The 21,250-nt window shown below is 40.2% G+C and overlaps 1 protein-coding gene across 3 annotated transcripts; it reads right to left on the reverse strand.

The window, feature by feature from the left end:
• Positions 1–1,437: 1,437 nt before the first annotated feature.
• Positions 1,438–19,934, reverse strand: LOC307021499 (NXPE family member 3-like). 3 transcript variants are annotated; one of them, XM_079653681.1, is made up of 7 exons: positions 19,096–19,934; positions 11,319–11,455; positions 9,640–10,083; positions 9,237–9,532; positions 3,009–3,079; positions 2,474–2,680; positions 1,438–2,390 (listed from the first exon to the last, which is right to left on the reverse strand). In XM_079653681.1, exons 2-7 carry the CDS (start codon positions 11,415–11,417, stop codon positions 1,837–1,839), a joined length of 1,671 nt encoding a protein of 556 aa, XP_079509807.1. In that variant the 5' UTR covers positions 11,418–11,455; positions 19,096–19,934; the 3' UTR covers positions 1,438–1,836. The 3 variants fall into 3 exon arrangements, with proteins under 3 accessions (XP_079509807.1, XP_079509805.1, XP_079509806.1); XM_079653679.1 differs by having other exon boundaries at positions 18,518–19,934; XM_079653680.1 differs by lacking the exon at positions 19,096–19,934 and adding an exon at positions 11,842–13,684.
• Positions 19,935–21,250: the final 1,316 nt, after the last annotated feature.

Genomic DNA, 21,250 nt, shown 5'->3' on the forward strand with positions numbered 1-21,250 from the left:
CGTGGACATCAGAGAAACATATTCTTCATGACAAAAGTTGTAATTGAAATAAAAAAGGAAAGTGAAATGTATGCTGGTCACCCTCTCCCTCCGGTCCACATTAATACAAATGATCCCAATACCTATGATTGTATGAACATATCTTAAAATAAATACAAATGTATTTATTATAAACGTTAGTCCTTAACATCTATCACGGTGTATATCAACATTCAAACCTCTTTTAAAAGTTGAACAAACTCCACACAGCTCAGTGAAATGTTGACTTTATTTGATCATTTCAGTAAAAACTAACGTTCATATTTCTCTTTTTGATTATAATACTGAACGTTCAAAACAAAGCACTTTGGCAAGTTACCACATACGTTTTAAAATGCTTAATATGCACCGTAACTTTCATTTTATAACTTCTCCGTCATAATCGTTTGTTTCCGTGAACGGCCGACTGTTGTGTGACGGCAAATGCTGCGGCTGTAAGGCATTGTGGGGCAGAATTTTCTCCTCTCCTTTCGGTAAGGGAGGTCCAGTGGTTCCTAAACTAAGGGAAGTTATAAAGGAAGTTTGAAACCTCCTTTCCTTTCATTTGGAGAATTGGAACGGCACTTAACATGGCTGCCACTGACGTACTTCCGGGTCATTTCACTTGGTTAGGAAGGTTCCTAAGCTAAATGGACTATGTCTGACCAATGGTTGAACAGCATTTCCGAGCACATGACTTGTGTTTGAAGTTTATAGTCCGTTTGAGTTTTGCAAACCGAACCTTCTGAAAAATGAAACAATGTAACAAACTGTGGTCTGGTGTGCACCAGATAGCGGACTATTAGGTGTGAATGCACGATTGACAATCATAATAATTTGTGGCACAATTCAAACGGGATCGAAAGATAATCTCTCTCCCCCCATTGACTTCAATACATAATTTTTCAGAAATAAGGTCCCATGGGGCGGAAGTAGATGGGCGTGACTTCGCCACTCACACACCATTCGGTGTTCAAGGCCAAAAAACCAACATTGAATGCCGTAGCCTTAAAATCCTCAAGCAGCACTGCATTAACAACTGATGTTATTTCTGTAGTATTAAACAAATATTTTTTTATTTCTTAGATTTAGGTCGCTCTGCAATACAATTCATTCAAAACTCCCAGATCCCATCATTATATTTACTAAATAAAGTTCCTTATTTTATTTTTTCGATTTTGTTGAGTTTTTCTTCTTAAGTATTTTGTTGTGTGAATTAATCTTAACCCTTGATAACCCTTTTAGGCTCTCACCCAAAAAATAACTCATACTTATCAACCCACAACTAAAAGCACAACACAGTAAACATTCATACAATACTCATCATTCTGATGACAAAACAGTGTCTTGTTTGATATGTGTAATACATTAACAATCAAAAATAACCGGTTTCTGTTCCTTAAAACATACGTTCAAATATTCCGAGGTATATCTTTATTAATATACAGTATCACTGTTGAAGTTATGTTGGATGTCATTTAATATTAGGCGGGTATTATAATTTGTTATATCTCTAAACTTGAATTATTAAAAAAACATTTGAAAACATCAATCTATTATACTGTTCGAAAGATGCTGCACTTGATAGAAACACATGGAAACATTTAATCTCAGCATGGATTTAAATCTCCACTCCTCCCCCGCAACGAACACACATCTTTTTAGACTATAGCTTTTAATGTGTGATTGATGACAAGTACTTGTGACAAATGTGGTTTTATTGCTCGATTTTAAATATACTTTTTATATTATCTTTTTTCTTACCTCTGTGTCTTTGAACACTTGATAAATAAAATGTATTATTATTATTATTATTATCTAGCCGCCCTTTTGAGGACATGTGTAGGAGAAGAGAACATCCATCATATTCTTAATAATAGGAGGTTGTGGGTGGAGGCGGTTTGGCAGGTGGTGAGCAAGGACCATCTCCCAGGCATCAACCAGATGAACATTCAGACCTTTAAATATGGCTCTTAGCACCTTATCACGCTGCGCCGAGAACCAGTCGCTGTTGGTTATCGTCTCATAAAGCCACAAAGCTTTGGGGTTTGCTGTCCTGATGATGATCACCGTTTCTGGAGCCCTGTCCAACAGCCGCAACACCGCACTGCGGATCCTTTGTAGCCGCCGGATGTAGACCTCGAGCGGGAAAGTGCCCAAGTGAGACCAGATGCCAAAAACGACAACAGTGTTTGGACCCCCGATTAAGTCATCTAGTTCATTGGCAATGTAACGAAATTCCCCAATTGGCACGTTGCCAAAACGGAGAGGAGGACCATGGCAGCGGAAAGTCACCATGATTTTGTTTTCATAGTCTAAGGCCATGAAAGGTCCAGTTTGCCTCGAGCTGCCCAGGTTGAACTCCTTAAGATCTAAAAGTATTACAGAGGAAACAGATTAAGACGCAGTGTTAACATAATGAAACCGTTGCCGGAAATCCCTGTGGATTAGTTACCTGGTAGTGCTTTGTTGAGGAACTCAAACCACTGCCTGATGGTAGAGTCTCCATACAGGTGGACCACTTTGCCTTTTAGACACTGAGTGATGGCAGATGCGCCGGTGAAATGGTGAACTTTGGTGCCATCTAGTGCTTGCCATAAACCCTGGTAGTAATAGCCAGAGGCTTGAAAGTTCACAATGCTGCTCTTCACCTCTGGTTGACCTGAGAAAAAAGTTAAAGGATAATAGGAGGGTTGTTTTACATTTGTTACTCTCCACCTTAACCAAATCAAAGTATAAAGTGAATGTATGAACATGTTATGGCCTCACTCCTGAGAGACACTGCAACAGCTGGGCCGTGTTGACAAAGTTTGAGCTGAGAGCTGCATGCTCCCTTTGCTCCTGTCAAATTGGCCTGTTAAATACCTCTTTGAACTGGAGAATGATCCCCAGAAGAAAGAGTTTTTTTTTTCTTTTCCTGCCCCTATACTTTCGTCATCTGTACTTGTAGCACATTAGATATTGAATTCAGTGATAAATGCATTCCTTACCTTCCTTTTTTGGTAAAACAGTGACACCGGCAGGTCCTGAAGCCGGAATGCAGACTTTCAAGTTGACACGACTGAGGAAAAACACACACAATACTACAATAAACATTAATATCCCAAATGCATGTGCTTGCACTATTTTTCTTTTGGTATTTACTTGCACTATCTTTTCTGTTTTTCAGGTTTATTGTGTTGCACTCAGTGGCGTAGCCAGGAATTATTGTGTGGGTGGGCCTGGAGAAATGTAGGTGGGCCAGGGGGAGACATATTAAGCGTGGGGTCTGAGCTGAAACTTCATTAATGATTTTTTAATGCACTAATAGAACATAAGCATAAATTAGTAGTGAAAACAAAAACATAGGCACGGCAGCCTCAGAATGTGTTTAAAACTGACATCCACATAGGGATGGGTATCGTTAAGGTTTTAACGGTACTACTACCGCTTATCGATCCGGTCCTTTAACGGTACTCTTATCAGTTCTTTTGGAGAAAAAAATAAGGTAAACTAACTAAACAAATTGAAAACGAAACTAGCATTGCTTTTTATTTAAATTAAATACATAATATTTCACTTCAAAAGAAACAATAATGGTTAAACTAATCTTATTAAATAATCTGATGACAGAATTGTAAACAGAATAGCTGAAACTTTAACTAAATAAATAACTCAAGTTACCTCTAATCATTAACCCATGTTTGTATAATGTAGTTAACTCCGTGTGTTGCTGCTAGCATACATAACACCTGACGTGGAAACGTTACTCGTGGATGGGGCAACAGAGCTACGAGAAAGACAGTCGAAAACGGTGCATTTCTCCGTCTGGATGTGGTGCACTTTTGCTAAATGTTTTTGACAAATTGCTCGTGTTACCACCCTTACATGCTAAACTCTTATTGCACTTTTGTTAACGAGCATTGTCCACATCTACACGGCTATAGTTTAACCACACCTTGGAGCACGTTCTCTCTGCCATCTCCTCCGTGTGTGTGTTTGTTGCATGCATATAGCAGCTGCGTGTGTGTAAACTGCCCCGCCTCCTTGAACACAGACGGGGGAGAGAGATCTCTCGTCTGGATTGGAAAGATCTAAAATACTAAAAATAATCAGACGCATTTTGCTGTCTTTTTGCATATTAGAAACGGAGTTGGCGACACTAAAACTGCAATGTAATGTTTGTGTAGCAATAATACAAACGACATATATCAGCGGCCACAGGTTGTTTATCCTTGACAGTCGCACAGTGGGCACACACTGAGTGTTTTCATATTCAGCAAATGTGTACACACTAAACTGCAGACCTCAAGAAGAAATAATACTTTCATTCACTCACGGCAAAAGTTACTTTACTTACTATAAAAACTCACGGTAAAAAATGCACGGTAACACTTTATTTTGATAGTCCATAGTTAACACTCTATATCAGTTGACATTTAGTAGCATGTCAACAGTGCATCAGTTGACATTCAACAGCACCGTTCAAACCGACAAGTAACTAAGCATTAGTTGATGATCAACAGATAAGCAACTAAAGTTCAGTTGACTATTATTAAGCATTAGTTGATGATCAACAGATAAGCAACTAAAGTTCAGTTGACTATTACATTAAGCATTAGTTGATGATCAACAGATAAGCAACTCAAGTTTAGTTGAATATTACATTAAGCATTAGTTGATGATCAACAGATAAGCAACTCAAGTTCAGTTGACTATTACATTAAGCATTAGTTGATGATCAACAGATAAGCAACTAAAGTTTAGTTGAATATTACATTAAGCATTAGTTGATGATCAACAGATAAGCAACTAAAGTTCAGTTGACTATTACATTAAGCATTAGTTGATGATCAACAGAGAAGCAACTAAAGTTCAGTTGACTATTACATTAAGCATTAGTTGATGATCAACAGATAAGCAACTAAAGTTCAGTTGACTATTACATTAAGCATTAGTTGATGATCAACAGATAAGCAACTAAAGTTCAGTTGAATATTACATTAAGCATTAGTTGATGATCAACAGATAAGCAACTTTAGAGTTTAGTTGACTATCTGTTGATCGTCAACTAATCTAGAGTTGACTATTAGTATACTTTTAGTAGGTTCTCCATTAAGCGTTTGTAGGCATGTGTTAGGACTATCCAATTAAAGTGAAAAACAGTTGAGAACAGTAGAAAGTCTATAACCTATCAACATAACACATACATTCATCCACTATATGCAACAGATATGGGAATAAAGCGAAATGTTTTGCACAACTGATCACGAACACTGGATAACTGAATTGAATGTGGTTCACAACTGCTCAGTTTTTACTTGTAGTATATTATTAAAATAAAAAAGCTTTCTTTCTCTGATATGCTGTGTATAGTGTTTGTTCTACTGTGCTTTATAGCCTGGTATTGACTTCAGTTATCCAGTGTTCGTGATCAGTTGTGCAAAACATTTCGCTTTATTCCCATATCTGTTGCATATAGTGGATGAATGTATGTGTTATGTTGATAGATTATAGACTTTCTACTGTTCTCAACTGTTTTTCACTTTAATTGGATAGTCCTAACACATGCCTTCAAACACTTAATGGAGAACCTACTAAGTATACTAATAGTCAACTCTAGATTAGTTGACGATCAACAGATAGTCAACTAAACTCTAAAGTTGCTTAGTTGACGATCAACAGATAGTCAACTAAACTCTAAAGTTGCTTATCTGTTGATCATCAACTAATGCTTAATGTAATAGTCAACTGAACTTTAGTTGCTTATCTGTTGATCATCAACTAATGCTTAATGTAATATTCAACTAAACTTTAGTTGCTTATCTGTTGATCATCAACTAATGCTTAATGTAATAGTCAACTGAACTTTAGTTGCTTATCTGTTGATCATCAACTAATGCTTAATGTAATATTCAACTAAACTTGAGTTGCTTATCTGTTGATCATCAACTAATGCTTAATGTAATAGTCAACTGAACTTTAGTTGCTTATCTGTTGATCATCAACTAATGCTTAATGTAATATTAAACTAAACTTGAGTTGCTTATCTGTTGATCATCAACTAATGCTTAATGTAATAGTCAACTGAACTTTAGTTGCTTATCTGTTGATCATCAACTAATGCTTAGTTACTTGTCGGTTTGAACGGTGCTGTTGAATGTCAACTGATGCACTGTTGACATGCTACTAAATGTCAACTGATGACTTATAGAGTGTTAACTATGGACTATCAAAATAAAGTGTTACCATGCAAATGCACTCCCTATTCCATTGTCATGAAGGTGGAATCTAACTACATCCAGGACATGGTTAAACCGTACACCCCAGCACGTGCACTCCGCTCTGCATCAGCCAAACAGCTCGCTGCACCCGCACTGTGAGGGGGACCCAAGTTCCCATCAGCAAAAACATGTGGGTTTGCTATCCTGGCTCAAACGGTGGAATGAGCTCCCCATTGAAATCAGGACAGCAGATAGCTTGCACATCTTCTGGCGCAGACTGAAAACTCATGTCTTTCGACTCCACTTCGAGCGATAGAATTACTAACAAAGCACTTATATACTAATAAAGGGCTGGCTTATCTAAAGCCAGTTGATTAGCACTTGAAATGTTTTAGCTCTATGAAACCTGATTTATATGACTGTTTTCTTCAAGTTTGTATCTTGTTGGTCGAACGCACTTATTGTAAGTCGCTTTGGATAAAAGCGTCAGCTAAATGTAATGTAATGTAACTATATCCAGAATAAGTTTTATTGGATCCAGGCTAGAAACATGTTTATTTCTGCTGTAAAGTTGGGCATTTTAACATGGGGGTCTATGGGAATTGCTCCTTTCTGCATCCATCCCCTGTCGGCCACTTGAGGAACTGCAGTTTGTGGCACTTCCTTCTGGGCTTCCCGGCTCTGCCCTATGAAGCGCTGATTGGCTGTGGGTGGGCCAGACGTGCATGTGGGTGGGCCTAGGCCCACCGGGGCCCACCCACAGCTACGCAACTGGTTGCACTGTTGGAGGAGCCTGTGACCTAAGATTTTCATCGTCATAACTTCACGAGCTATTGTGGGAGAAACTTCTGAACCAATTGGAAACAGGACTCAGATACCTCATTCACAAACAACGCAACTCCGGTTCAAGCTCCGTGCTAGAGCTTTTCAGGTTCAGAACCGGTTCAGCTCCGGCTTTTTTCACACCGCCCAGAGTCCGACTGGTGCTGCGTCATTGCGTCATCATTTGCGTCATGACGTAACCGTTTGCGTGCCTGCTTAATAAAGCCAAACCGCGCGGAAACCCCTCACAGCTGACACCGACAACAACAACGGCCGATTGTGTTGAAGCGCTACTCGTTTTGGTCTCTGTCGAAACAAATGGGACGGCTTTACTACCAACTTTACAGTCGTTACATGCTACATTCAAAACTGCTTTACAATTGTAATCATCAACTTCAACGACGATTCCGATTCCCCCTGCCTCGATGTAAGCGTGACGTATGCTGTGCTTTTGCTCTAGCCGGACAATTTTTTTTGGTGCTTGAAACAAACCGGATTCCGGAGCTAAGAGGCTGCTCCGCTACGGTGTGAACAGGAAAACCCGGTGCTTTTCAAGCTCCAGCTCCGAACTGGCCCTGAAACACCGTTGGTGTGAATGAGGTAACTGAGACACGAGGAGAGCTGGAGATTTGATGGCAAACACTGATGGTTTATTTGGAGTTAAGGTCAGAGAATTTACAAGACACGTGGTGTGTCACGAGTTGACACAGCGGTTGCCAAACCAACTCTGAAGAACTGTTCTGCAGCTCGAGGTTTTAACTAGTGGCAGCTTTTGCTCTGTCATACTGGCAACAACAATGCGCCCAAGCTGCCTCTCCTTAAGAGAGATAGCAGCAATACCCAAGGCAGTAGAACTATGCCATGGGAAAGGAGACAGTAAAGGGAGAAAACGATGAACTTTGTTGTAGGTTGAATACCTAAATTATTCCCTAAAAGTTCCTCTCTTTTTCTCTATTTTGATAACCTATTCTAATAATAATTTGTTCAATACCCTAATACATTTGATTCTTCAGAAAGGGTGTAGGCATTCTACACAATGTTGCAAATAATCACATCAATACTACATTTCAGATTTAAACAGTGAATCACAATCATACAAATGATCTCTCATCAGTGTTTGGAGCATCTTTTGTCAAAAGCATAATAATGAACATGAAAATCACAGATACATAATAACACAAATAATTTAATCCTAACTAACTTTATCATGTATTTATCAATATCATACATTTGTGACCCGCTCTATCGAAATCAGTCGGAAGTCGCAACGGCTCACTTCAAAATAAACGTGGATTTGCGTAAAAAAATAGTTTTCCGGGGTTCGGGTGTTTTGTTTGATTTTAAATAAACAAAGTGGTGACTTTTAGAATATGAAACTTTCATTTCCAAAATCACACAATAAATACATTTTTGAACTTTGTTGAAGGTTGAATACCTAAGCAAATGATTCCCTAACAGCTATGTATGTCTAATAAAAGCCTTGAACCTTGAATAGCATGGAGATTTACCTGGGGTAAACAGTTTAGAAGGTCTACTTTTCATGCTGTATCTGACGAATCACATATCATTTATATTGTCATTGATGCCTTCTCTGTTCTATTCCCTATTAGGGGTATTTTGCTGCAGCTTTTGCCCCCCTAAACTTTCCTTGTGTGTACTTGGAAGGTTCCCACCTTAGAACTAAGCCTTACGGCGTAACATTTTGCAAAAGACAATAAAAGTATATTTGACCAAAGCTGGATAAAATAGTCAAATTACATTGTTAAAGCGAAATATCACACATGTGTCTCATTTACTTGCGTGTATTCTGGAGCACACAATGCCCTCTGTCCTCACACACTCGCAGCACCAAAGGACAAATTCCCTCAAAGAAACCCCACAATTAAGGGATTAAAGCGAAAAAATAGAAGAACCTCAGGGAGAATGAGAGAAAGGTTACTTCGACATTCGTAAATGTTATGTGATCAAATTAAAACAAAAGATCCACATGAAAATAGTTTTTATATATCCTATACATTTATTTTTTTAATAAAGGCCAACTATGATTCAGATTGAGTGGTTACATTTGTATTATCTTTTAATCTAAACTGCCTGTACTGACAAACTTCTGAAACTTCCAGCCAAGGAGATAAATAGGTAACACATAATATTTATGAGAAGTCACACAAATGACCAGTCTCTTTACTTCCTTACCTTTGAAAGAGCTTATCCTCCTTGGCCTTGAGGTTTTGTTTGTATCCTCCCATGCTGTGGGTAATCCTTGCATCACAGCTCATGTTCTTTGGCTTGTAGCAGAACCAAGGATCGCCGGTTCGAGGGTCGGTGAAGTCACAGATTGGCTGCTTGGTTTCACGCAGGCAGATGTTACAGGTGGTGGTTTGAGAGCGTGAGCCTGAGCGAAAGAGGCTTTTGTAGAATATCCTATCAGGTTGTTCACGATTTAACCTGTTCAGCACTGTGATAGCTTCACTGGGATGAACTAGCGTCACCTGATTGGGTAAAAAGAGTTTTGTTGAAAATCTACAATTGGTGGCTAGAAATGGTAGACAAAGGACTACTTCAGCAAAATCACATAAAAAATATAGATAAGCATCACCTCAACCTGAGCTGCTCCTTCCCAGAGTAAAGGAAAGACAGCAGAGTAGCTCCCATTGAGATGGTCCACCACTTGCCCAGCTACACCTGCACCAAGCGTTAGGTTGTGCAGCCGGGCTAATAAAACGTCCCCCCCAAACTTCTTGTGTTGTCCCTTGAAGTCAGAGATGACGATGCTGACTTCCAGCTGATCCCCTACGTGCCACTGTCGTCCTCCTCTCGCTGGGAGAATGTTGAAAGAGCTGTGAGCTGGATGACTGGTCAGCTCCAGGGAAAGAGGAGATGGTAATTCAGAAGTTTCAGGCCAAGCAACAGATTCTAGTAGCAGGCGTTCCTCCAGAGCATACTTAGGGGACAATGGTGGGAAGTTGCAGATGCTGCTGACTTTGGGAAGTTCAGTTCTAGCTTTTGGGTAGATGGTGGCGGAGCTCTGAAATTTGAAGGGCTTGAGAGAGAGAACTTTTTTTAGATTTCTTTAAAACACTTTTATTTTGATGTTCAACAACAATTAACTTAATTACCTAGACATTTAGAGAAAATGTTTCTCTTTTTTTTGTATTGTCCTTAAAGACCGAGTTAAAACCGAGCTCTCCCCCCCACCACAGAGCACACAGCTGTAGTGAAACACCACCGATTTAAAAACTCTTCCATATTTTTCATCAGACAGTGAAATCTAAAATCTACACTCACTCTTGCTTTAAAAAAAACAAACATATCTGTGAATTACTGACCGGCTGTACTGTTTACTTTGTTTTTCCTGCTTTTGTAAATCGATAGAGAGAGACAGAGGAGTGTGCGTCGATACGTCAAACAAATGCACTGGAAGCAAATGAATGAACATTTGTTAAGGGGGTTGATAACCGTTGTGTAATGTTTGCCTTTCACTATGTCCATAACTCAGCTCCTAACATTGAACGTCTAATATCTATTCGAAGTTCGGTTGTTCCATTCCAGGCTTCCTGATTTCGGTCTTTAAAGTTTCTCTTTCTTGACTGTATTTTCTCAGTATTTTTGAACTTTAAATGTTGGTTTGAGCACAACATATTTTATCTAATCAGCAACACCTGTGCCAACACATTACACTTAAACATACACTGTGGATGGCTCATGCAAAACACAAATCCAAAAATAACCCACCAATGTGTCCCATACGTGAAGCTGAAAAAGTAAAACATTTGTTTTCAACATTTCTGGAATTAAATTCAATCCTGCAGTTCAGAAATTGAATTGTATGGGTACCCTTGTTTCTAGTTATTAAACTGTGTGCTTTTTTCCCCCAATCGAAGAAAAGCATATGTAAAGAATAAATACCTGAAATGTATTTTGCAAAGAATTCATACCTATAATTTGGAAAAATGTATACTCTCATATTTATGCGCCGTTGTTGTTGAAGTAAGTGTAGCATAATTAACGTCTTGAAAGAAGAGAAAGAAGAAAAAACAGTCCAAGTTCAACTATCTTATAGCTCGCAAATACCACTCTTCGCCTTAAACTAGAGAAGTGGCTACTATTTCACATTTTACTGCAATGAAGAAAATAAGTGTTATCCTGAGACACATTTAAAACAATCTCCTGAAACCGGACTAATGTTAAACATTTCACATTAGGTTCACCCTATTAGTGATGCCAGATGTGGCCCATATGTAAAGCTGAAAAAGGAAGATAGATAACAGTTCTCACCTGGAAGTCCGTTCTCTGAAGTGCATAGAGTAAGAAAGCCACGAGCAGAAGGAGAATGATGGTGAAACATTTGTTTCTTTTTGAAGAGAAGATCGTCATGATATTGTCCAGCTCCAGCCTGACACTGTGACCACTTCCTTTGGTACAGGATTACATAAAACATTAATGCCTGGTTAATAATACAAACAATTATAATTAGAAAAATAGTAAGTCATTTTATTAGAGCCACTCTTACCTGCAGCATTAGAAACATGTCTTTTGTTTTTACAAGAATAATTCTATGGTTGAACATAAACTCAGATTTTTACATAAGTATATATTTTTTACTTTTGGTACTTATGTATATTTTATTGCACTTTTGCATGATTTAAAAAAATGATTATTTGTCATTCTTCTCGAGAAATTTAAAGTAGCATAACCATTGAAATAGTAAAAGATAAATGCAAGTAAAAATGCAGCATTTCGTTTTAAGTTGCCTTTAAAATTAAACCCCAAATTACTTTATGAGAGAGTATGGCCTTACCTTAGCATAGCTTAATTGGGAGATTATGGTAAGAAAGTCTTAGTGTGATCCTACACTTTAGTATGGGTTGATCTATCAGAGGGACTGGGACTGAAAAACGGCCCCTGGACTCTGACCAAGCCCACAAAGAACGCGCACATGCCTGCATGCGCACTGTTATAACTGTCCCGGTAATTAACACTCTTAATTCCAGCAGAATAGCCAGTAACCCAGTTTGCATTGGTTTATGACATTATGTGCGTGATTCTTACAGTATTTGCTACCTAAAGCTGCTTTATAGTATAATAATCCCTGCAGCATGTAGCCTCTACAAAGAAAGAATGACACGAGTAGATGTGCCGCACGAGCGCGCACAGAGCAGTGCCGGTTACGCACAGTCTGGCACTGTTTAACTTCATTAGTATAGAGTCAGATTTGGGTCAATATTCTAGCGCACAAAACAAGCTACTCACGAGCGGAAAATGTGCTTTTACACGCGCATGAAATGAGGCTCGCGCACAGATTAAACCCCCGCGAGCAGAGACAGCCCTCTTGTAACTGCTAGAATCCTCGCGGGAGTGTCAGCCAGCCTCACTCGCTCGCGGAGTCTGTCTGTGCGCGCGTGAAAAGTTTGACACTTTGGGGCGGAGCCACTGGACTTTGATTGACAGCTGCCAGGAAACCTGGAGTTGCCAGGTTTGATAAATGCCTGAACTAGGGGTGGGCGATATGACGATATATATCGTCGTGACGATATTAGGTCTCCACGATATGCTTTTTCAGAGATATCGTATCTATCTTGATAAAAATAAAATAAAAAATGACCAAAAAAAACTATAAAAAAATAAACTGATGTGAAAGACATGCTCTAAAGCTGTCTAGTCAGGATTCAGACAGTATTGCACTTTATTTATTGTCTTGTTTGATTCTGTTGGCTTATATTTTATTTTATCGATAAGGTATTTAGTTTTTCCCTTCAGTTATGCTAAAGTCTTTTATTGCACTTCAAGTCTAAAGTTTACATTTTAATTGTTTGGCACTGACTTTTCCTCATTGATGTTTTACTTAGTTATGTTTTACCCTCCTTTTCATGTTTATTGTAGGGCCGGGACTCGATTAAAAAAATTAATCTAATTAATTACAGGCTTTGTAATTAATTAATCGCAATTAATCGCATTTTTAATCACATAAATATTTGACCTGAGAACAGTGAGAAGCAATTTTTTTTTTTTTCACATGGATTTTAGTATACCATTGAATAATGACTGAATACATAAGCTTAAGCAACAAAACATTGTTTATTTTTTTCAAGGTGGTACTTATCCAAGACCAACAGAAAAGTGCAATTTTTGCCATAAAGTGTAGCAATAGCATATTTAGGAATATAGTACATTTCAGAGATTCAGGTAGCCTATAGGTAGGTAGACCTTCTGTAAACTATAACACTTTGTTTTTTTAAGTAAAACACAATACTTTCAAGTACATTCAGAACATTGGAAACCCTGACTATTAGAAAACATCTCTCTGTTGCTTCAGAGGCCATAACAGACTTTATTGATTTACCAACAGTTGATTTAAAAAATCTAATAAATGTCAGTGCAACTCTCAATAACCTTAGCCAAAACAATAAACAGTTCAACATAAAGTGCCAGTTGCACCAACAACATAATAAATAGTTCAACATAAAGTGTACTGTACCATTTAAAATAAAATAAAAAAGTGCCAGTGATTGACCTCAATCCCTCCTATTCTTCCAATATCCTGATGAAAAATAAAATCTCTCTGTTGCATAGGCCACTGTTTGATCAACGCGAATTGGGTGTGGGTCCTTGTACTCCGAGTCGGGCTAACGTCCACGCTAGCTTCCACGCTAGCTGCTATAGGTTTTGCATTGAGGTGATACCAAAGCGGTCTCATCAGCTTCTTCGTTCATGTTTGACTACTGTTCACTGTGGTTTGTTGTTGTCTGAAGTCATGAACGTTAGTTGGTGCTCCAGTATAATTGGTACCCCTGAAACTCATCCAGTGAGAAACGTTCTGCGGTGCAAAAATAAGTGCGATTAAAATGCGTTAATTTTTTTAACGCGTTAATTTTTGTGTAATGAATTAATCTTAATTAACGCGTTAATGTCCCGGCCCTAGTTTATTGATGTTCACTGCTAGTGCTACCTCAGAAAGTTCATTTTTATACTGAGAAACTGTGCCTTGAAGCCATATCAAAATGTTGAATTGTTCATTCAGGGATTCATTTCAGAAATAAAACCAGCTTGAAATGCTATTTTGGTCTGTTACTCCTTTTAGTTTTAGTTTCTGTTACCTTGTAGGTGGTTGTACTGTTAAGTAACTTGAAAAATAACCATAATAACCGACATGAACAAATATTGAGATATATATCGTCTATCGTGATACTGCTTGAAAAATATCGTGATAATATATTTTTCAATATCGCCCACCCCTAGCCTGAACCACCAGGAGCCGAGGAGTGACAGCAGCAATATCAGTTGGACGAGATTGAATGGTAAAGATGTCCATAAAAAAACATATTTGTAAAGTGTACAGCTAATATATATATATATATATATATATATATATATATATACTCATTCATTTTATATAAAACAATATATTTTTGAGTGGGCTGTATCTGTCGAAAACTGCTAGCGACTGTCTGCTGTACGCACATCTTACGAAATGAACTATAAATGAACTATAGTATTACTATAGTATACTGTAAGAGTTGTATAGTGTCCTATAGTAAGTTTGTAGTGTTCTGTAGTATTTTTCACCTGCTATCGTATAGTTTTTTCTGTAGTGCCATTTAATTAGCTATAGTAGCCCTATAATATTTCAATAGTAATACTATGTATCTAGATCTTTGTAGTATTCCTATATTATATATATATGAGGTATATTATTATATATTTTAAATAGTATAACTATAGTATAATATTTATAGTGTTTCATAGTTGTTTTTTGAACACACTATAGAACACTCCTATAGTAATAGTATGATATTGTCATAATGAATGCATATTATTACTATAGTGTTTGTAAAAGCATTACACTCCTAGAATTAATGTGTCATTTTTTTTATATCAAATTAATTGATGGTTCAGGCATCTGCTGCAGATACACGCTTTACAACATCAGGAGGATACGTCCCCAGCTGACCCAGAAAACAGCGCAGGTTCTGGTCCAGGCTCTCGTCATCTCACGCCTAGACTACGGCAACTCCCTCCTGGCTGGTCTACCTGCATGTGCCATCCGACCTCTGCAGCTCATCCAGAATGCAGCGGCTCGTCTGGTCTTCAACCTTCCAAAATTCCCCCACACCACGCCGCTCCTCAACTCCCTTCACTGGCTTCCGGTAACTGCTAGAATCCACTTAAAGACACTGTTACTTGCGTACCATGCTGTGAATGGATCTGGCCCTTCCTACATCCAGGACATGGTTAAACCGTACACCCCAGCACGTGCACTCCGCTCTGCATCGGCCAAACAGCTCGCCGCACCCACACTGCGAGGGGGACCCAAGTTCCCATCAGCAAAAACACGTGGGTTTGCTATCCTGGCTCCAAAATGGTGGAATGAGCTCCCCATTGAAATCAGGACAGCAGATCATCTTCCGGCGCAGATTGAAAACTCATCTCTTTCGACTCCAATTCGAGCGATAGAATTACTAACAAAGCACTTATATACTAATAAAGGACTGGCTTATCTAAAGCCAGTTGAGTAGCACTTGAAACCTGATGTACTTATATGATTCTGTTTTCTTCAAGGTTGTATCTTCCTGGTCGAATGTACTTATTGTGAGTCGCTTTGGATAAAAGTGTCAGCTAAATGCAATGTAATGTAATGTATCAAACCTGGCAACTCTGGGCTTCCTGGCAGCTGTCAATCAAAGTCCAGTGGCTCCGCCCCAAAGTGCGAGACATTTTTCACGCGCGCGCAGACAGACTCCGCGAGCGAGTGAGGCTGACACTCCCGCGAGCGAGCAAAAGGGCTGTCTGCGCGCGAGGGTAATTTCATGCGCGTGTAAAAGCACATTTTCCGCTCGTGAGTAGCTTGTTTTGCGCGATAGAATATTGACCCAAATCTGACTCCATAATTAGATCTGATTACAATGCAAACAGGCTTGGAATAACCACTCCTAACTCAACACACACCAGATGATCGGTAATTAACATGATGTGCTTCTATGATGAACGATACGTTCACCAGGGCGCACCAGCCATGGACATGCAATAGCCAGCAGCAGCGGTGCACAATGTCTTGTGAAATCATAGTATTAGCGAAGATTTCTTAACTTTGTAAGTAAGAACCAAACGTTAGCTTTAACGCTCTCGGCGTCATAATGATGTCACTTGGCACAAAATGCTGTACATAAATAAAAACTGTTATGTTCTTGTCATCAATTGAAATTACTTATGAAAGATTTCGGAATTCCCTAAGCCCTAAGGTGTCACCTTTTTGTGAAGAAATAAAGAGCGTATGAGACATTGGCAAATCGTGGCTATCCATTTTGTTGTAGTTGACCATGGCTATGACGCCCATAATGCTAAACGGGAGCAAATGTTAATAGGGGACCCAATTATCCCAGTGGTGGCCGCCGGAGCTAACGGAGCCGCAGGGGGCTAGCTCCAGCCGGCATCCCGGAGCTAGCCCACTGCGGCTCAGTTAGGTCCGGGCGATGGAGTCCGTCGTTATAACTGGAGATCAAGGAATGCAGCGAAACGCAGACTTGGTTCGCCTGCTGTAGTATTAGCTAAATAAATTATGTTGAAAAAGGCTTATTAAGCTGAACATCGCCACAATTGTTCTGCTATGTATCGGTATACTTCTTTTTTTAACCTGTGAATGACAAGCATTAAGAATAACAAAATATAGCAAATTCTCTTGCAGATTGTCTCATTTGATTATGAATGTAACGTTTATATAGGGGAACTACACTGTTAGCAGTAACTTGGTATGCATGTATTTCATGTTAGCTTAGCTTCTTAGCCTGAGTTAGCTCTGTTTACTTCCAGTTCGGAGCATGGTTCGGAGGCAGCAGGTCCCGCCTCAGCTCCGCCTCTTTGTCCTTATTTGGAGCAGGCGGGATTAAACTCCGACGTTGCTGTCAAGCGTTAGTGGCCGACTCCGCCTACTAAAGGCCCAGATACACCGGCCCGAAATCGGCAGTAAATGGGAGTCAGGCCGAACATGAGCGTGGGCACGCCCTAATCGGAGTGGTGTGCGCCGCACCGTCGGGTCTTTTCTGCCAACCTGACGCCTTTGTTGAATCGGCGTCGAGAACACCACCGGAAGTCGGACAAAGGGATAACACTGATTGGCTGTTCAGCTAGCGAATCAGTGCATGAGAAGCGTTAACGGAAGTGAGGGAGGTAAACAAATGATTTAACACAAGCGTGAGTCCAAGAGCTGCTAGCTCCAGTACCTCCCGTTCGTCCTGCTCCTGTTCGTTCATGTTTTCAATGGAAGAGAGTGAAAATGGAAAGAAAAACGCTATTTGTTGTTTGTTTATATCACAGAGTCTTTTCTTCTTCTCTGTCTTCCGGTTGTTCCGGTTGTTGCCTCTTTTGAATGATGAATACACACTACTGCCGCCTGCTGGTAAGGAGAGTTATTGCCACTCACGCATGCGCAGTTCATACATGCTCGGCTCGGATTTGCGGTGTGTTCCAGTGCGCGAAGTCGGCAAATACGTAGGAGATTCCGAAGACGCAACAGTCGGTGTCGGCGTCGGCGACTTCTCAGGTGACTGGCCGGTGTATCTGGGCCTTAACCTCTTAAGTACGAGGGTCCCCCCAGTGGATCCCCCCCCACCGTTTTTTTACGAGACTATGTCTCAGGGCTTCTTAACATTTATGAAACTATTAATGTTCCATACCTTTTTAACGATAAGAAACTCAGCTAACTAACAACATGAACCATTTTTAGCTAAAAGAAACACAAGAGTAATACCAAGCCTTTGAATTAGCATGGAGCGAAAAAATGCTAACTAATGCTAACGGACTTTTGCACAGCACTCACGGTAGCAATTAGGCATGGGCGGTATCTTTTTTTTCATACCGTCATACCGTGGTATACGGTATATGACGGTATCAGTCCCAATTTAAGGGGTAATTTCTCCCCCCCACATTCTTTTTACTCACTATATCAACAGCCCCACCAAAAATATTTTCCACCAGCCGCCACTGACGGTATGACTTGGGTCGACTTGAGTGAGGTGGCGTTCGGCGGCAAATAGATGTTTCGAACGGTATATTATATGTTCGGTGTAAAATGCAGCCCGAGCGGTAGACCCTTGCAAAGTGCCGCGACGTGCGCGCAAGTGCAAAACAAGGGCTGCATACATGACACATTGTGCAAATGGCACATTTTGAGATCGGATACAGGACGCGTTTGTAGATGTCCGACGTTGTTTCCATAGTGAGCTAAGTTAACAATATATCATCATACATAAACATTTTCCGGGAGTAAATACTTGACTTATTGAATAAAGTTTGCTATATTCACTAACTAGTTTGGCAATATTATTCCGTGCATGTGTTAAAAACCTTATTTCCATTTGATTCATTGGATTACTCGCGTGAATGTTTAGCACGTAAATGCTTTCATTTTTAAAACCGTCCGACCTCGACTACAAAACCATCAACCAGTTGCATAGGATTAAAAAATGTCAACACTCACTCACCCCGTCTTAAACATTCCCAAAGAAGTGCCTCTGTCTCTCGTTGTGCTGGATGAAGTCACTGGCGACGAGTAAACCCAAAATAGTCCCAAACAGGCGCAGAGGTATTTTTCTTTTTAACTAGTTGTCCGAGTTCGGGGCCAGCAAATGCTGCCGCCATCTTGCTCAGCTCAGCTCTGTGCTGAGCTCTGAGAGCGGGAAAGACGGACTGCCCTCCCCTGCCCTCTGCTGGCGCGTGCTGTGCATTACAACCAATGTTGTCCCTGTCAAAACTCTGTGTCAGTGTAATAGAATGAAACGCATCTGTGATTTGGCGCACAGTCTGTGACGTCACGGTATTGAAAATCATACCGACGGTATTTCGAAATACCCTGGTATACCGTAATACCGTCATACCGCCCAAGCCTAGTAGCAATCCGCTTATTACTTATCGTCACTGCACAAAAAAGATATCTGATTAAAGCTGAGATTCCACACATGTAATGTCATCACTGTAGGCACCCGAATTGCAGAGCTATCAGCCAGAAAAGAGAAAGTAAACAACATCCGGTTTCAAAAATATTACAATAATTACGTCTTACCTTTTTTGATTTGTGATCAAAAGTTGTGTTCACGGAATAAAAACGCCGCTCAAGGTTAATCCGATGTCTTTGTGTCACGTATAATTTTTTACTGATAATCCACCATCATATTTATGGCAATATACTGGGTATAAAGTTTTGCCGTCCAGGCTTGTACTTTCAGATGTGCTTTTTTTGCTTCTCTACTATATAGTTCTATGGTAATTGTTACGGCTGCTGCCTTCCTGGTCGTCTGAGTGTTTTCAGCTGTGTGTGTTCTATGTAAATGAGCTGTGCGGTTGCTCTCCCGGCATTGGCTGCCATCTCCTGGTCCGCCCCTGAAGATTGCGATTGGAGCACGCCAGGCCCGACGCACTCCAATCGCAGCGCACAGCCGGCGCACACCTGCTGGAGATTATTACAAAACTTGGGGACAATCATCATTCTGGAGGCTCTGTATGTGGACAGATGCCTCTCGCTACTTGCTCTTTGTTCTGGGGTTAAACTTGTGTGATTAGTAGTGTCTATAGTAGCTTAGTTAGAGTGTAGAGTAGCTTAGTTAGTGTTTAGAGTAGTTTAGGATTCTGTGACGGTTGCCTTTAGTTTAGCTGTGTTTGGTATAGATTCTTTGTGTTAGTTGTACCACTTTTAGAGTGAGGTTTTGTTTCGTTCTTTATTTAGTATATTAGTATTTATTTTCCCTGTATGTCTTTAGACTCCTTTTTTAGAGTCCTCCCTTAGTTTGGTTGCCCATTTAAACTTGTGTCTTTGTGGCCTCTATTGTTTGTTATTTAAACCGGTGTTTTTGGCTCTTTTGTTTGTTTCAGGCTGTTTGCCTGCCATTTTGTTTCCCGCTGCTATAAGAAATAAACCACTTATAATTATACCAATTCCACTCTGGTCGTGTTATTTCCCTTTGGTTCCCCTAGCCCAATAGGGAACGTAACACATGGGGGCTCGTCCGGGATATTAACTACTTTCCTGGGGTTATAAGTGGTTGTGTACAGCTAAAAACAATTTGGTAAGGTTGTGTGCAGTTTTAGCTGAGTATGGCAACTTTTGATTTCGGAGTCGTTTTTGGTCTGTCCTTCTCATGAGCAGTTCGTTCAGTGTCGTAGAGACGACTTATATGAGATAGCGCAACATTTTGGTCTCCCAGTGGCAAAACAATTATTTAAAAAAGAGTTAAAGGCTCTGGTGGTGGATGAGTTGGTGGAAATAGGTTTTCTGGTGCTGCCTGCACAAGCTGAGCTCACTGTGCCAAATGTCCGTACTAAAGGAGAGGGTAGTGACAGCGAGGGGAGCGAGCAGTGTAAAGCACCGTCTGCGCCGCCTCGCTATAGTCCACCGTCTCCTGATAGTCCTGATCCCCGGGAAGGGAATAAACTTAAAGTCCGCTTCGCCCAACTTTAGTTGGAAGCTAAAGACAGGGAGCAAGACAGGCACTTTCAGTTGGAGGTAAAGAAAATCAAAGCCGATAAGGAAATAAAAAAAATCGAAGCAGATAAGGAAGTCCGGATACGGCAGATGGAGCTAGACTCCCAATTGCGCGCATCCGGTGCTTTTGACTCTGCCGGAAGAAACTTGCCATCTCCACCTCCTCCACCTGCCTTTGACGTGAGTAACAACATTTCGCTAGTACCAACATTCTGTGAGACTGAGGTGGATGCCTATTTTGGTGCCTTCGAGCGCATTGCAGCATTGCGGTGGCCGGTTGAAGTTTGGGCTCTGATGGTAACGTGCAAATTATATGGAAAAGCTCAGGAAGCAGTTGCGGCTCTCACGTTAGAGGACAGCCTGCAGTATGACTCAGTAAAGGTTGCCATCCTCAAGAGTGTACGAATTAGTTCCTGAAGCTTACCGGCAAAGGCAGGGCCGGCCCTAGACTTTTGGGGGCCCTAAGCAAGATTTTGTTTGGGGGCCCCCCTCACTCTAGCGCGTTCTCACTACACACAACACGGAACCAACTTTTGTCTTATGATGTTAGTATGAGCACACATATTGTACAAATAAGCATGTAAACACTAAAGTGGGACCTGAGAAGAGCAGCACAGTCTTTAAATTGACTACAAATAACTACCTAGGCTATAACTAATGACTATATAAACTCAGTGAACAGAAATATAGAAACTCCTCAGTCCTCAGTGACATATGTGTTGAGCATATTTAGTTATAT

The sequence above is a fragment of the Notothenia rossii genome, assembly GCF_949606895.1.
Source record: "Notothenia rossii genome assembly, chromosome: 10".
Lineage (NCBI taxonomy): Eukaryota > Metazoa > Chordata > Actinopteri > Perciformes > Nototheniidae > Notothenia > Notothenia rossii.

What these genes read in the sequence shown, in the direction of transcription:
- LOC307021499 (XM_079653681.1), bottom strand. Translation starts at nt 11,417, where the DNA reads ATGACGATCTTCTCTTCAAAAAGAAACAAATGTTTCACCATCATTCTC. An exon ending in AAGGAGCAGCTCAGGTTGAG is followed by an intron (nt 9,533 to 9,639) that starts GTGATGCTTATC and finishes TTACCCAATCAG; the next exon opens with GTGACGCTAGTTCATCCCAG. An exon ending in GAGGATAAGCTCTTTCAAAG is followed by an intron (nt 3,080 to 9,236) that starts GTAAGGAAGTAA and finishes GTTTTTCCTCAG; the next exon opens with TCGTGTCAACTTGAAAGTCT.